The 15,167-nt window shown below is 49.5% G+C and overlaps 5 protein-coding genes across 5 annotated transcripts; 2 read left to right on the forward strand and 3 right to left on the reverse strand.

The window, feature by feature from the left end:
• Nucleotides 1-1,174: 1,174 nt before the first annotated feature.
• On the reverse strand, nucleotides 1,175-2,899 carry ONS95_005916 (uncharacterized protein; the record flags this gene model as incomplete). The annotated part of the gene is made up of 1 exon (XM_058499350.1): nucleotides 1,175-2,899. One exon carries the CDS (start codon nucleotides 2,897-2,899, stop codon nucleotides 1,175-1,177), a length of 1,725 nt encoding a protein of 574 aa, XP_058350394.1.
• Nucleotides 2,900-3,318: 419 nt separating this feature from the next.
• ONS95_005917 (uncharacterized protein) lies at nucleotides 3,319-4,453 on the forward strand (the record flags this gene model as incomplete). Its single annotated transcript, XM_058499351.1, has 4 exons — nucleotides 3,319-3,323; nucleotides 3,377-3,815; nucleotides 3,876-4,070; nucleotides 4,169-4,453. 4 exons carry the CDS (start codon nucleotides 3,319-3,321, stop codon nucleotides 4,451-4,453), a joined length of 924 nt encoding a protein of 307 aa, XP_058350395.1.
• Nucleotides 4,454-5,435: 982 nt separating this feature from the next.
• On the reverse strand, nucleotides 5,436-6,260 carry ONS95_005918 (uncharacterized protein; the record flags this gene model as incomplete). Its single annotated transcript, XM_058499352.1, has 1 exon — nucleotides 5,436-6,260. One exon carries the CDS (start codon nucleotides 6,258-6,260, stop codon nucleotides 5,436-5,438), a length of 825 nt encoding a protein of 274 aa, XP_058350396.1.
• A 3,043-nt stretch (nucleotides 6,261-9,303) lies between these two features.
• ONS95_005919 (uncharacterized protein) lies at nucleotides 9,304-9,968 on the forward strand. The gene has a single exon (XM_058499353.1). The coding sequence runs from the start codon at nucleotides 9,455-9,457 to the stop codon at nucleotides 9,815-9,817; it is 363 nt and encodes a 120-aa protein (XP_058350397.1). The 5' UTR covers nucleotides 9,304-9,454; the 3' UTR covers nucleotides 9,818-9,968.
• A 617-nt stretch (nucleotides 9,969-10,585) lies between these two features.
• ONS95_005920 (uncharacterized protein) lies at nucleotides 10,586-13,248 on the reverse strand. The gene is made up of 3 exons (XM_058499354.1): nucleotides 12,387-13,248; nucleotides 11,816-12,316; nucleotides 10,586-11,698 (listed from the first exon to the last, which is right to left on the reverse strand). The coding sequence occupies exons 1-3, from the start codon at nucleotides 12,455-12,457 to the stop codon at nucleotides 10,672-10,674; spliced, it is 1,599 nt and encodes a 532-aa protein (XP_058350398.1). The 5' UTR covers nucleotides 12,458-13,248; the 3' UTR covers nucleotides 10,586-10,671.
• Nucleotides 13,249-15,167: the final 1,919 nt, after the last annotated feature.

A 15,167-nucleotide genomic window follows, 5' to 3' on the forward strand; every position in this document is an offset into this window, starting at 1 on the left:
GCACATGTTACAACCACCCTCCACTCCTACCCCTCGCCTGGTAAATTTACATAGGGATCTTCGGACAGTTCTACCGCAGTCTTGTACCCACCGATACAACCTACCTTATGTCATAGCATGGCACACGGCATTCCCACCACTGCCTGAAAGCTTCTCTCAGCAGTTCAGCCCCTTCCCTACGCCTGCCAAGTCGGTTCTCTCCAGCGGCTGCTCAAATCATTGGAGGTATCTCGGTGTGGAGGGGGTGGGTTGGCGTGCGCCGGCAAGCACGGAGCTTGGTACTTGGTACGAGACGTCAGACTTCAGACTTCAGACTTCAGACTTCAGACTTCAGACTTCAGACTTCAGACTTCAGACTTCAGACTTCAGACTTCAGACTTCAGACTTCAGACTTCAGACTTCAGACTTCAGAACTTCTGGCTCGTGCTAACGATGAGAAACGTGATCTATTGAGATATCCCGAAGATACGTTCTATCTTCTCTGCTCCAAAGGGAGGTCTTAGTCTCGTCACTTCTGTCTTCGATCACGTGGAGACGAAAGGACTGGAAATGGAACCAAGGTGTTACTGAGCACTGCATCCTACCTAGAATTCAATTTCCTATAAGGCAAGATTGTCGAAAGATTCTTGACATAAACACAACACCAACAGACGACCAATCATGGCGTTGTGGAGGTGGCGTAGCAATAGTAGGTCGATAGGTAGCGAGTTGGATTGAGATGTACCTACCTACTTAGGTTAGTCGCTACCTTAAGGTAAGTTATGCGTTTGATATTCGGTTCCCCTGTGAAAGTCTGCGGCACTCGTCTATCTGAGCCCTCGAAAGTAGAGAGAGTTAACTGCCTATTAAGCCCTTAGGTCTAATACCACAGATACAGATCATCTAATGGTATTCAGCTCTTTCAAATCTGACGGGATGCTGCATTTCAACGCTCAGGCTTCAGAGACTAGCATCTCCTTCAATCATTGGACTGACAATGGGCCTTTCCCCTGCCAAGAATAGAAGATTTAACGGATGTAGTCCTATTGTCGGTCCGTCGGATAACGGGTTGAATGACGAGAGTATACTGATATTGTTTAAGATGTTGTCCAACGGAAAGGGTATTATTCATGAAAGAAGATCGAGCAAGCCCGGCAGCGTTTGATTGCAAGATATCTAACGTACGATTATAATATCATGAAATATGCGGCAGATACTCCGACCACTCCACCGTCTTGAACGCCTCCTTCGGCAACATCCTAAGGCTAATTAACGACTCAACAAGCAGGAAGCTCCTCCCCACAGCATACACCAACATAAGCAAGAAAAAGAACGGCGCAACCACAATATCCAAATCCCCGTTTCGAACCGGATAGAAAATCTTCCATTTCGTTCTCACTGCTTTCCACCACCCAACCCACATCAATCCCCATAACGGCATCAGGGTGAGCACGATGGCGGATACTCGCCATATCCACTGCTCGACGGGCGTGGGGAAGGAGGAGGACGCCCAGGCTGCGAGGTGGCCGCCGCCGTAGAGCAGGTTGAAGAGGAAATGGAGGCTTTTCTCAATGGACATGTCGTGTCCTATGTCGGTGCTCCAACTGCCCCATACTTCTCTGATAGCGAAGTTTTCTGAATTCTCGCGCAGCAAGTCCCAGTTCTGGGAGTCAACATCTCGCTTAGAGAGGCCTTCCTTAATTCGGACCATGTTGATCGCTTTTTGCGCTTGTGGAGCAAGACTGGTAAGCAGTTGTTCTTTGGATTTGGAGCTGGAGCTGGAGCTTGGCACCATTGATGGAGGGAGCTGGTCTGGGAGAAGTCCACAATAGCGAGCCACTGCTGCCGTCAACGGCTCTCTAACAGGCGGCATAGGCGGGGGATCATAATCGAGCAGATTATTACTTGCTCGCACCACACGATCCCTCCAATACGCGACTCTCGCAGTCTGGAACCTCTCCACAGCCCTCGCATGATTCTCCTTCAGAAGTCTCGAGAATCTGAACAGGGCCGCCATGTCCTTGACGTCGGGGTGACTCAGTACAACGGACGACTGCACGTCGTACGGCTTCTTCAGCCACAGCAGGTAGATGAGGATTGTACATGCCACGTGCACGGCTGTGTGTGTTTCGAGGAGCGTGAGGGGGAGGTGCCCAGCGAGGCGGCCGATGACTTGGAGTGCGAACCAGGTGATTTGTAAGAGGACGAGCAGCTTGGCGATGAGGTCTGCTTTGCTACGTTCTTCGATCTCGGAGGTGGAGATGTTGGGTAGAAGGCCTAGCTTTGCGAGCTGGAGAATACCTTCGGTGCTGAGGAGGTGTTTTTCTGGGTTGGGGGTATTGGTTTGTAAGGAGGATGGGTTGGTGGAGTCGAGTTCGATGGCGAAGCCGCCCATGACGGCGAAGAAGGCTTGCTCTGATGTCCATTCGAGCAGCTGTATTGGATCTGTTCTATCGTTTGTGGAGGCAGTCTCTAACGCATCATTATTTGCATTTGTATTCGGCTGCGGACTATCTGGTACACGTTGAGTGGTGGTATTGCCATTTCCGAAGTCCAAAGGTGGCAGCAACGGATCGCGAAGTAATTCATTCTCACTAAGAACACCATTGCTTAGGCTCCCGCCTTCCGCATTCTGACGTTTCTTTTGAGTCTGCATATGTAATGCGTTTATCTCGGCGCGTAGCCACTGCGCCGATTTGAGTTGTCTCCAAGCTGCAGATATGATGATTTCAGGCAGGACGACCGCAACGGCCATCATTCCTAGACGGACCATGAAGGCACGGCGGCCGCTAGATACACATGATATATTTGGATGGACGGCTGTCCAGACACAGAGCGCTAGAGTAGAAATGCAGGTCCAGAGGATGTCAAAGGTGCCTCGGACTTGAGGGCCGGACGTCCAGCCCTGCTTATTGTCCATGTTGAGGAGCCCGAGCAGGAGTTGACGGTTCTCACTGAATAAGCTTGAAATGATGAGTCGAGGAATATCATTTTTATCAATGTTCTGTTTGCATTTACTGAGTCGGTTCGAATAGATGAGAAGGTAGGCGCGGCTGGCCCTGCACGCACTCAGCCCTTCCTCAGCCACCGTGTGAACAAGGGTCAGGGAAATCTGCCGCAGCGTGGCTAAATCACTCGCCTCTCATTTCAGCTCACTATCGTTTGCAGCTTCATTATATATCTGTTCACGAAAATTCGAGCTCATGAGTTCAAGACTCGAAATTCAAATAGCAAAATATTAAGCCCAATGCTATATCGCCCAACCACAACATGGGCATGGTGCTTTGTCGCCGTATCAACAGTAGAGCTCGGCGCCGTGCTTGCGCTTGAAGTGTACGTATGATGTATTGACTATCAAATCGACCAATATCAGGCTTCAGACGATAACGTTTCACAGTACAGCGTTCATCATGTTCGTGGGCACTCTGAAAGGAGGCTCGGGCTTCGAGCCTTCGGCCAACGCACTTCCGTCATTTGCGATTCTGTTCATTATCGCTCTGACCTATCAGGCACTCCTGGTCTACGATACTTTGGCGCAGAAGAACACAATGCAACTGCTCGGTCTCTGTTTCTATGCTGCCTGTCTTTGTGTGTACGCTGGGCTGCAATACAATCAGGTTGACAGAGCAGTCGAGGCGCTAGAGGTCGAAGGATGGGTGGGCAGGTCCGCTTGGTCCATTCTCAAGCCATCCTTGATAACCATTATCTTAATCACTGGGCTTTACCTGGTAGCTATTTGTTGCATCAGTGTGAAGCTTTACGGAGAATTCCAATGGACGATTTACAAACAATTAAACGCAGATCTGGATATGCAGAATAGATACTTGGACTTCAAGGTATGCATAACTCGCTGAGACTGACAGCCATACATGTTCAGCCTACTGACATATGTATAGATTTACATCTGCTTGCTCAAGTTTGACTTGTTCTTCTTCTTAGGACTCATGTGCCAATTCATAACCATGTCAACAACAATCATGGATGTCCTTTACATCCTTACCTTCTCGAGTCTTCCAGTGATATGTATCACTCTAATCGCATCCGCATCATGCATGAGACACGAAAGCAAAACCGGCATGCTTATTGTCCTGGTGAGTCTCTCAACGCCACCATCCTTCCCCAAGAACGCTACAATTGCATCCCAGTGCACCATACAGCGAAATCAGCTGACACCAGCTCACAAAACTAGGCCATGCACACAGGAATCTTCGCGTGGTTCATATACATGACTGTCCTCATGTACCTTCCAAGCCGCGCAGACGATTTCCTACCCGCCCGAAAACAGCTCAGTTTCTTCGTCGCCCCTACGCTCATCCTTGAAGTTGCGACGATCGGGATGGCAATCAAGTGTATGAGGAATTTTGACAAGGGGTTGAAGGTGCATGTCACTGGACAGAGTCGGGCGAGGCAGATGCTGGAAGAACATGAGGCTGATGAGATGGAAATGCTGATGTTGAGGGAGTCGAATCGGTGATGAATAGATTGTACTGGAAAAGTGACTGGAATATCAGCGTGACTACTGCAATTTCTCGTCCCCTACCATATATTTTCATCCATACGATAAGGAGCATGGGGATACAGAAAGTACTACTGCAGAAAGCCGTTGCCGTCTTACATTGCATGCTCGGTGGTCAGCACATATTGTTATTGGATCCCAGGTCTCGATGTCGCTTCTGGCTGTTGGCGGGGTTGTTGCACCCCTGAACCCCCCTGGCTTGGGAACCCCACCAACAAAATAGCATACCTAGGACAACACCATTGCCACCGATATGGGGTAGAGGATGTAAACGAGTCAACTTGAGCTTTCAACTGCTCAGAAAATTTCGGAAGCTTGTGTTGGATGTGCTGACTGTTGATATCTGACCTTCGTTTTGTTGCAGAAATCGAGGTTAAGGGTGGCGGATGTTTGTTGCTGTTTTTGGTGGGGTGTTTTGAGGAGAGTGGATTTACGAAGTTAGGCGAGGTTGCTTGAGATGGAAATGGATGGGCTGGCTCTATGGTCTGAATTTCTTCGGCAGTTGGGCGTCATGGATTTGGGATTGCAGCCAGAGAGTGGATATTGTGTGAGAGATATAGGTGGTTACTTTCACTTGTTTTGATTCAGGAATTGGCTGGAACAGCAGCTTCAATGTTTACATGCTTGTTGAGCTCTTTAGTGGACATATGCAAATTATGGGTCCCTAACAGAGTTCACTTCTTGAGCCATAGATACTGATGAACAATGAAATGTACATTCGTGTATACTTCCAGAAGTATATGCAAAATTATAAGCCAGATATGTACCTCTAAATCTCATCCAACGCCTGGTATATGTCGTTCCCTCTAACAGCACTAAGCACCAAACGCCAGGACCCAAACCCCACCATGAAACCCATCAAAGTACTCCGTAACTTGTAATCTCAAACTCCCAAACTCCACCCTAGAAGACCAAATGAAGCCAATTTCCTATAATCTCCTCACTCCGACTCATAAACAGCCACATACTGAACCTCCATCCCCGCGGCCTTCCCACTCGCCGTATCAGCAGCCACATTCCCCGGCCAATTCCCACCCACCGCAACATTCAACGTCAAAAACATCCCCTTCTGCGCAACCGACTTCCAAGCCGCCTCATCGCCCACATCCTTCCCATGCAGCACCTTAAAGGGCTGTCCATCCATATACCACGTAATACTCTGCTCCTGCCAATCCCCGCTCCGCAAATCAATAGCATGAGCCCACGTGTGGAAAGTCCCGTAGTCAAACGTCGTGCCTGACCCGAGACCAGTGGGATCGTTACACGCTGCTCCGCAGTGGATGGTTCCGTGTCCGAGGACATCACCGTTGACATTCTCCATGGTGTCGATTTCGCCGCAGCCTGGCCAATCGACGCCGTTCCTGACAGCTTCACCGAGGGACCAGAATGCAGGCCAGATACCCTGCAATTTGGCTCCTGCATCGCCGAGCTTAAGTCTGGCTTGGACGATCATCTGGCCGCCTGGTTTGGCTTGGAAGTTGGGCACGGATTCGATGCGGCAGGATGTCCATTTGCCGTTGTTGTTCTCAGGGGTGATGAGGAGGGTTTTGTCTGGTGTGATAGCGCAGTTGCCGGTTTCGGTGTAGGTTTGTTGTTCGTTGTTGGAGGGGGTGCCGGTGAAGGTGTCCCATTTGGCGGGGTCGAGGGTGGTGCCGCTGAAGTCGTCGGACCAGGTTATGCGGAAGCCGGTGTTGGTTTCGGCGGTTATGGCGAGGGTGGTGCTGAGAATGGCGAGGCCGGAGAGGAGGGTTGAGATGGTGTGCATTTTGTGTGAGTTGAGCTTGGATAGAAGTTGGGGTGTATTGGTGTGTTGATGTGTTGAGAAATTATAACAGGGTAAGCGAGGACGAGCAAGCGAATAAGTCAAAAGCGAGTAAAGGAATGTGGTGGTAGCGAATTAACCAGATTACAGCTCCGAGCAAAGAAAAGATGAAAACTCGGGCGGGCAAGGAGATATATAAGTATGAAAGCAAGTACTCGTAGTAGTCTGTATGTACTAAGAAAAGGGGGTTCGTGTTTCGAGCGCGAAACAAAACCATATATACAAAGTCGATTCGCCCACGTCGGCAATTTTCAGGGGCAGGCACATGCACAGAGCCAGAGGCGCGGCTAAAGGAGTTCCAAACACGAAGTTGACAGCTCCCACATATCACTCACCCCATGTTCAATATCATGCCGAGATGAACGTTAATAGATTTCACATGGCATAGATGGTTCCTCCAAGCCTATGCCACCTGGGCACTTTGCACTGAAGTGTTGATGCATCTATGCAAGGAAAAGAATGCCTTGCATCCTTCATGCCAATTTTTGACTCGCATGGGAGATACCAGCCGAATCGTGCGGTACCACGGCGCAAATACTGTATTGGCCGTATGAGTGGGATAAGAGTGAGTAGAGCAAACTACAGCCCCTCTGTCACTACCCCCTATTTTAAGTTGTTTCGTTCTTCCCCACAAGGGAGCGAACAAAGTACCAAGGGCGCGAATAAGAGTGGAGGAATGGTGGTAGAGCGCACCGCTTGTATGGCACCAAGAGAGCGAAACGAAACAAAAAAACAAGCGCAGGAGTCAGAGCGCCCAGACCCAGAAACGCAATCGAAGCAGAAGATGAGATGAACAAAGTCAAGAAGAGTTGTGGGTACCTCGGTGCGAAGGTCACATTCAGAAGGGCCGCGGCTCTCATTGGTGAGATGCACGACGTTTTGAAATGAGGCGGATTATGAGCCAAACGGAGCCTGGCCAGTCCCACGACAGCGGGTAGGATCTGGATTCCAGGGTTCTCAGGGATCTTGACATTTTCGCGCCACCACGCCAGGAGCCTGTGTTTGTTGGCGCCGCTGCGCTGCCAGACTGCTTCTCTTCTCAGGGGCTCAATTGAGTGAGTGTCAATTTGTAAGTGAGGGGTTTAGCCGAGCCTCTCAGGGCTGAGCGTTGCATCCTTATTTTGTTGGAGGAGGACCAACAATGCAGCCCGTAAGGCGAATCATATGCTTATTCTAGGTTGTATTTTGGGCTTGGGCCTGGGCTCGGACTGTGCCTAAATGGAATCTTGATGTGAGATGCTGGGAAGTTGGTGGTGTGGCGGATGAGAAGGTGTTGGCGCGATCAGATAGGGATTGAGCGAGCTCGTCGCCAGGAACCAGTAAGCTGTCACGAGCCACCGAAGAGTGAGCACTCTATCCAGAATATTTCTCATAACGTGTATGTAGGCTGGGCTATTGTTGAAATCTTCGTAATTCAATCCGTGTGCATGTTACTCATGCTTGAGCTGGCTATTCTGGAGGATGTGTGGCAAAGATGTTGTCGAGGATGGAAGCATTTCCTAACGGGAGGACTGAGTTCACGGCCGTGTCTATCACGTGCATGCAGTTTTAACCGCAATCTAGAAACTTTGGAACCCAGCTTTTGGTTTAGAGTAGGTCAATGCTTACGGCAATCTGGAACTCTATTTTTTGATCATTGTGCGACGTTCCGTTCCGTTCATTTGAGTTCACAAGTGCCGAGCGAATTGTATGTATGGAAATCATGGGTGGGATATTGACGATCAGCGCTCTCACTCACGAAGCATTAAGAGATTGCCGTTATCGAATTATATGTAAAGGCGTTTGAATGCGATTCTTGTATCAAAGTAATGGGACTTTACAGCATATGTATTGTGTTTCATATGGTTAAATAGAGTTGCCCCGAACTTGATGTTTCAGATGCCGCCTCGGTAAGAAAAGGGGGTTGTGTTGATTGGAACGTGAACTTTCACGTCAATGTACCTGATTGAATTGTAACGTACAAAGTCGAAATTTGTTGGCTATTCCAGGACAAGAGTACAATGTACAATCCAGCACATCCTCTCGGAAATCCAACGAATCCTCCTTCAATTATCAAGTATTGATTCCTAATTGTAATTGCAATACGAGAAGATCTCAGCTCAAAACTCATGATGTCGCTGGACATAATTCCTGGAGGATCTGACGCTGCACGCAACGTTTGCGAGGAAGAGAAATGCGGCTGAGTGGCAGGGTAGACGGTCACTTTCTCGCCTACGACGACCAACGAAGGATTGAGAGCACGTTTATTCCTTCCTTCCTCTCGACGTATTCGGATGCAGAACCGATTGGTCGACATTATCTGTCGCGACGAGGCCAACTTGCCGTCATCTTAGCAGTATCTCATCTCGCCCAGCACCAATTGTTTCCTAAACATACTATGCCTCCAAACAAACAGGTGCAGTAAGTATCTGAAACCCCCAAAACCATCATCACGTCGATGTTGGTCAACGGATAGATATCATTCTTCCAAAATATCTTTCCACCCGTCCTTCCTTCCATCCCAGAAAAGTTCTATGGGCATCACTTCGATTCTTGAAACCGCCCCTAAATGAGCGAGGAATGCAATAAACAAATGAGCAACAGGCCAGGTACCGAGTAGGGAGATCAGCCTCTGATCTGGTAATCCAACACCTACTTCCATTACCAGTCGGCAGAGGAGCGAGAAGATCTCGATGTCGAACGTAGGAATCGAGGCAGAAAGGGCGGCTTTCCTGGGCTACATTTCTCCATATACGATTCGTACTCTTCTCTTGGTCTAGGTTATCTGCTATGGTCGTCTCTGATAGTTCGGAGGAAAATGGCCTGGCGAGCTTGCAATCTGAGGCTGTCATACGTTCATGACCTGGATTTCCTTGCGCGGAAGCCAGCGTGACGAGATGTTACGAAACCCATTTAGGTGGAAACTGTCTCTGAGACCGGTCGAGATGACGTTTTAGTGAGTGTTGAGAGTTGGTGAGTTACTCGGTCGAGTTCTTGCTGTCTTTGACTTGAGGGGCTTGTGCTTTCAGGGCATTGTTACTTGAAGTTTTCTAGAGGAATTGATTGTGACTTCACTCGCCCCAGTCAACACAGCGGAGATCACAGTACATCAACCCCAAATCTCAGAGAGTCGGGGGACATTGCTCAAAGCAATTTGCATGTACCGATTTGCAAAAGCCCCCTTCTTAGCACTTCATCTTAACCCCATGGCACCCGACTCTGCGGCACTCAAATCCAAATTGAAAAATAACTCGACATCTTCAACTCCTCAAAACTCGCAACGCGCCAAATCCCCATCCCCATCCCCCAATCTCAAATCTTATGCTATCTTAGCTCGCCACCGTCCAGCTACCAATAGCATAACATTCTATTTCAAGGACCTGTCCTACTGTCCAAAGTTCCAAAGCCAATTCCACCCCGTCCACCTCTGTAAACGTAAACTCAATCCAATAATCCCTACCCTTACCTCCCTACCCAATAAACTTCCCACTAAAACCCACTGTCAATGCTCCAGTGCTTAACCCAAATACTACTTAGTGTCTGCCCAGGGCTGATTTAGAGTCTCGCGCTGGAGCTTGATGCGGCACAGTTCAGTGCCTGACCCGGGCACTAGTGGCGTGGTGCGGGGGATTGGATCGTTGAGCTGGGTTGTAGTGGTGCTGGTGCTGGTGGTCCGAGTTCAACTCTACTGTCAATAATGAAGGTAAATTTAATGTTACTGTACTGTACAGAAGCAAGCATAAACTTAACCTAATTTTCTTAACTCAAAGCTTTAGTACAAACAAAACCTCCATTGGCTATAATAATAATCACAAACTCGCCAATTCTAACACACTCTCTCGACTGTTTAGGTAAATCTACCTTAGCTTAGCTTGTAAGGGGATCAGCGCGCGCGTTGCTGAAGCGGGCAAATAACGGGCTGGTTGATCGATCTGACTTGATCTTATCGGCTAGTTAATCCAATTCTGTGGGAGCCCAGGACAGCAAGCAGATCAAGGGACTAGAAGTGTGGTGGGGTTTCGGTCTCCCCGTAGCTTCTATCTTTGAATATCGAATTTGTGAAAAATGGGAGATGCTGATTTGATGGGAGAGCGAGCTCTGGAGTTGGGTTTTGGTGTAGGTAGGTGTCTTGGTACCTGGACTGCTTTGGATAGGTGGCGAGGCGTTGTTGCGAAAGTGAGGGTGCTATGGTGCTATGGTGGGAGGGTATGATGTTTGTTCAAGATATCGGATTAAAGATTTGGAACAGCAAAATAGCAGAATACGGATTATGCGAGATTGTTCTTGACATGAGGAGCATGAATTGGTATCTTTTGGCTATCATTAATTACGTTTACGTACATGTACAAACCCCTCAGCAAAAGGCAAGGCGGTCCTAATAATTCTGCATCCCAGGCGGCGCAGGAGACGTGAAATCCTGCTGCGACTGAGTAGGGGTATAAACAGCTTCGCTCTGCGTCGGCGAAGTGATAGAAGATATCGACGAAGGACTCTGACCAGGATCGCTCTCCCCAAACGGCCATGTCATACGGCTCTTCAAGCGCGACGCAATATCATTCCAGATCTTGATCTCGCTTTGCGGAATCACATCCGGCAGTATCGCGTTCAGAACAAATCCACCTATGTTTTGAATGTCGCTGTGAGAACCCTCCGCGACACGGATCGCGTCCTCGGCATCCCACATGCCTTCTCGTGCTGGGGTTCGTGATAGAAGCTCGATGGCCCGTCGTTTCGTTACCGGGTTGGGAGCTCGTAATGCGGTGAAAAATAAAGGTGCGATGACTCGCTGGTCGGTGGAGAATGTGAGCCCCGCACCAGAGTTGACTCTTGCTGAGTCGAGGAGGTCACAGAGTGTTATGAGGTGGTCGAACTTGGCTTCCGCCTCCTCTGGTTTGCCAATCACAATAGAAACCACCAGAGAATGTACTTTCAGGAGTGACGCGCCGCATCTCGTCTTGCCTAGTGGCGGTTCGCCGACGGCGAAGGTCGATGTGAATTTATCCATCGCTTGCGTCCAGGAATCGAGAGCAGCGTTGTGAAGTCTGCCTTGCACGAGAGGATCTGGAGGTTTGTGCTCGAGTAGGCTAGGACTTACTTCGGTCGAGGTGCGGTCGGCCATAACGGTCGCTGATATGGTATCTATGGCATGTCGCGCTGTGTCGAGAGAGTAGAAGGTTGTAGGTATTGGAAGATTTCCGGCTCGTTTCAGAGCTATCCAGAGAGATGTGCGCTCTTTCTGTAGAGCTGGATTTATAAATGTGGCTGTTTGCACCCCGAGGGCTAGGAGTGGAGGAGCGAATTCTCGCTCCCATTCTTCGGCGTGCACGCCTCGTTGCGTTTTGTGTGATTTGATGTCTGCTAAGATCCTCAACCCAGCCTTTAGGTGTATTATTGCTGAAGCACTGAAGACATTGTCAGCATGTTTGAGTGGAATTACGCAAATCACAGCAAGGAAAATCTTCAACGATGGAGTTATGCTATCAAATGCTTCGCTGACAGGTAGAGATATTTAAACTTACTGGTTTCCGAGCAGACAATCAATGGAAGCGAACAAAATACACGATGTTAATGTTAGATCCAGTGGAGGCATACGAGTAGTCATTAAGTGGTGGAGACTACTGATCGCCTTTGTATATTGCCGAAAAGCAAATGCTTGAAGATTAGATGTGTCTTCCATTCCGTCGTACCTCCGCCTCTCGTTGAATTCCTGGTGCATTGCTGCAATTGCAATAACGGCGTGTCGGATTGAAGGCTCTCCATGACTACTCAGTACCACCCTGCGTTCCCAAAAATCGCTCGAGAAGAAACCGGACAAGCTGGGCGCGGTATATGTACTGAAGAAATACAGCAGCTTCTGTTCCATGGGATCCTCAGTGCCAGAGAGGGTCCTGGTGGGTGCAGCTGGTTTCGGTGGTGCATCTTTGGGACCAGTCTGGGCAGCATATCCATCGCATTTCCTCCCCGTAGAGGTACATCGTTTGCAAAAGGGCTTCTCCTCACCACACTTGACCCTCCGAATTCTACAGTTGCAATCAGTTGAGATTTTGCTCTCGAAGTTGAGGTCTTTTGCCCCTCCCTTGAGCCACTTACTTGCAAGTGAGACACCCCAACCTTGACGGAGTTCCACAAATCCTGTACCTATGCGTAGGTTTGGGCTTCATCGTGAGCACAGGTATGGCTGACGTGAGGACAAAGGGGAAGAGGGGTTCCGTCTCATAATATCAACGCCGCGAGTGTGCAGGAACTAGAGGATGGCAGTCGAATTTAGGGCCACGGTACCAGTTGTATCTGCCATGAAGGTGTCGGCAGATAGCCGAAGTTGGTTCGCCCCTGTGGAACAAGGACAAGGACAAGGCTCGACCAGGAGGACTTTCTTCTCCACCTTCCTGATGCTGGTGCTGCATGCAATAATCCCGTCCACTACGCCAGGCTCGTCAGGGATGCGGTTGGCCGGACCCAGTTTCTCACGGCTTCGTCGATTGAAGGCGGCTTAACGCGCTTTTTGCACAGCACAGCACATGGGACTCGCTGGGACTCGATTGATGAGAGCGCAAATGGCCCAATAATGGGCTCCCTCTCGTCTCCTGTGATGAGTTTGAATGCTCCACACAGCCACACTATACTCGTCTAGGGCCTGGTCAAAACACAACTTCCGGACCCCAAAGGTTTTAAATCCAGGGCTTGGCCGAAGCGGCTGCCCTCCGATCCCCGACCAGCACATCCCCGTGCCATGGTTGTGGGTCTCATCCCGAGGACTGAACACTGAGCCATGCAGCTCTCGAACGACTATCTCTGAAGGCAAAAAGCTGTTTTCCCGTTTTCCCACACGATGAGACGGGAACCTGTGAAACCGCTCTGGAATGCTGATCTATCAGAAGGAAGTCCGGTACCAGCGGCCGGCTTAGCCGTGCACAAAAGTGTATCTAGGTAGCTTAGCGATGTTGTCTCGGCTATCATTGGACCAGAAAGGGGGCCATCGGCGCTTGCGACAAAACCAAGCTCCCCTCCTCCTTATCACCATCGATATCTCCACAAGCCCCCTCCACCAACATGACCGTTCCACCAATCCTCAAGCGCGTGTAGCCGCTTCTCCCTGCGGATTTAATTGGTGCGGTGTCCTGAAAGAGAGCCAATTAAGGTTTGATATGTGTGTCGGCCGCTGCACGCATAGCGACTATCCAGGCTCGAGCCAAGCCACCGATTGAATCTTCTTGTAGGGGGCGATCTGTCAGATATGATAGGTAGCAAAAACGCCAAAAGATCATCCCTTTGAAGTGCCCAGTTGTATTCAAACATGATTGTCATAGGGCGGTTTTGGGGTTGCTTCCCCTCAGTTGAGTAGCAGTTCCCCTCGTCTGTAGACCGTGTAGACCGGCCGGAGGATGTCCCGGTCGTTGACCTACGCCGAATCAAGTAATATCTCCTTTCATAGTCAAAAACACTATCATGGATGCCCCTCCTTGTCCACAAAAGCCTTAAACTAGAGCATGCCTGTCCGTCACTTGAGAGTTTGACATAAAAATCCCCGCATGGCTAGCCCGGTTCGTCCAAATACGGATTTACTTGCATCAACACCATGAACTCCGTGAGAAATAAATGCAACATTTTTTTCCGCAGCCAAGTGTCTAACCGCCGAGATGTTGAACCCTTGTGAACTTCTTCCGGGCTTTTGACTCGCTGGTTTTTCTCGACGCGGCACTCGTAGCACATTGGGTTGATAAGAAGAAGGGCGGGCCACATGCATCTCGAACTGCTATCCTATCAGACACTCCCGTTGCTCGTAACTGAACGACGGTAGGAATCGAGCCCTGTCTGTCGGTTCGTCCCGTCTACCGGTATCGTGCCGGTATTTGAAAGTGATCCAGGCTTATGGGATTTGCCATCTTGACATATCGTTCTGACGTACCAAGCTCTTCGATGTGCAAAACATTCAGTCTGGAGTGTAATCTCACAAGTGATTGTACTCATCTCCAGTTTAGAGAATACCAAGCTTTCAATGTCGGCAATTAACTTTAACTTTCTTCAAGAGAGTGTTAGGTCTACTGCTTACCATCCAATTATAGCAACACTAAGCCGAGTTACATCGGATGTACAATTCGTGGCCCATGCCATGTATCTCCTATCCCCATGGGCGGGCATCGATTGCGACGCTTAGCGCCAAAGAGTAGAGGGGGTCGCATGAACCACAACTTCCACAACTGAAGTCGAAAATTAGATACATAAATGCAGTTATTTCGAATTGATGCCGTGACTCCAAAAGCTAAGTCAAATGATAATAACAATTCAAACAGCTCCTCAGGAGAAGGTATCTCCTTTGCCGCCAGGGAAAGTATTTACCAACATAGAATAGAGCCTAAAGATTCCAACCTTGGCAACAAACGAAAGCCGTGCCACATAACAGCATCTCAGAGAATCCTTCGAGAAACCTGATCAACGTTCGAGACCCCCTCTAGCCTACCTTTCTCGAATCAATCACTCCACCGGTCGAACCTCGGAGTCTTCTCGTCTCAACCTTTTCGAGCAGCCAAGCTGACCCCCCCTAAGGTAACAACGCCTTTTTGTCGACGTCCCCATGATGGCTGTCTGTCTCCTCCGGCGTTAACACTCTGCATGCAACCTGCACCCTCTGGTCCTGCACCTCTGTCTGCCCATTCTCTAAGCGCGTGAACCCATCCCATCCCATCCTGCAGCCTGCAGGCAGAGAAAATCCCAGCGCCACTGCCACTCCCACTGCCTCTGCCCTGGGGCCTGGACTAGGGCTTATGTGGTACTGAACTGTTCTGTATCGAGGGGCCTGGCTTTGGGGGCTGAAACCCAATCTTTTTCTGCAAGTCTGGGCCGGCAGTGGATTTCCTCAGGTTCTCTCACCCG

The sequence above is a fragment of the Cadophora gregata genome (assembly GCF_030347475.1).
Source record: "Cadophora gregata isolate MNR1 chromosome Unknown scaffold_17, whole genome shotgun sequence".
NCBI classification, from domain to species: domain Eukaryota; kingdom Fungi; phylum Ascomycota; class Leotiomycetes; order Helotiales; family Ploettnerulaceae; genus Cadophora; species Cadophora gregata.

What these genes read in the sequence shown, in the direction of transcription:
- ONS95_005919 (XM_058499353.1), top strand. Translation starts at nt 9,455, where the DNA reads ATGTACCGATTTGCAAAAGCCCCCTTCTTAGCACTTCATCTTAACCCC.
- ONS95_005920 (XM_058499354.1), bottom strand. Translation starts at nt 12,457, where the DNA reads ATGAAGCCCAAACCTACGCATAGGTACAGGATTTGTGGAACTCCGTCA. An exon ending in TTGGGGTGTCTCACTTGCAA is followed by an intron (nt 12,317 to 12,386) that starts GTAAGTGGCTCA and finishes TTGCAACTGTAG; the next exon opens with AATTCGGAGGGTCAAGTGTG. An exon ending in GATTGTCTGCTCGGAAACCA is followed by an intron (nt 11,699 to 11,815) that starts GTAAGTTTAAAT and finishes CAATGTCTTCAG; the next exon opens with TGCTTCAGCAATAATACACC.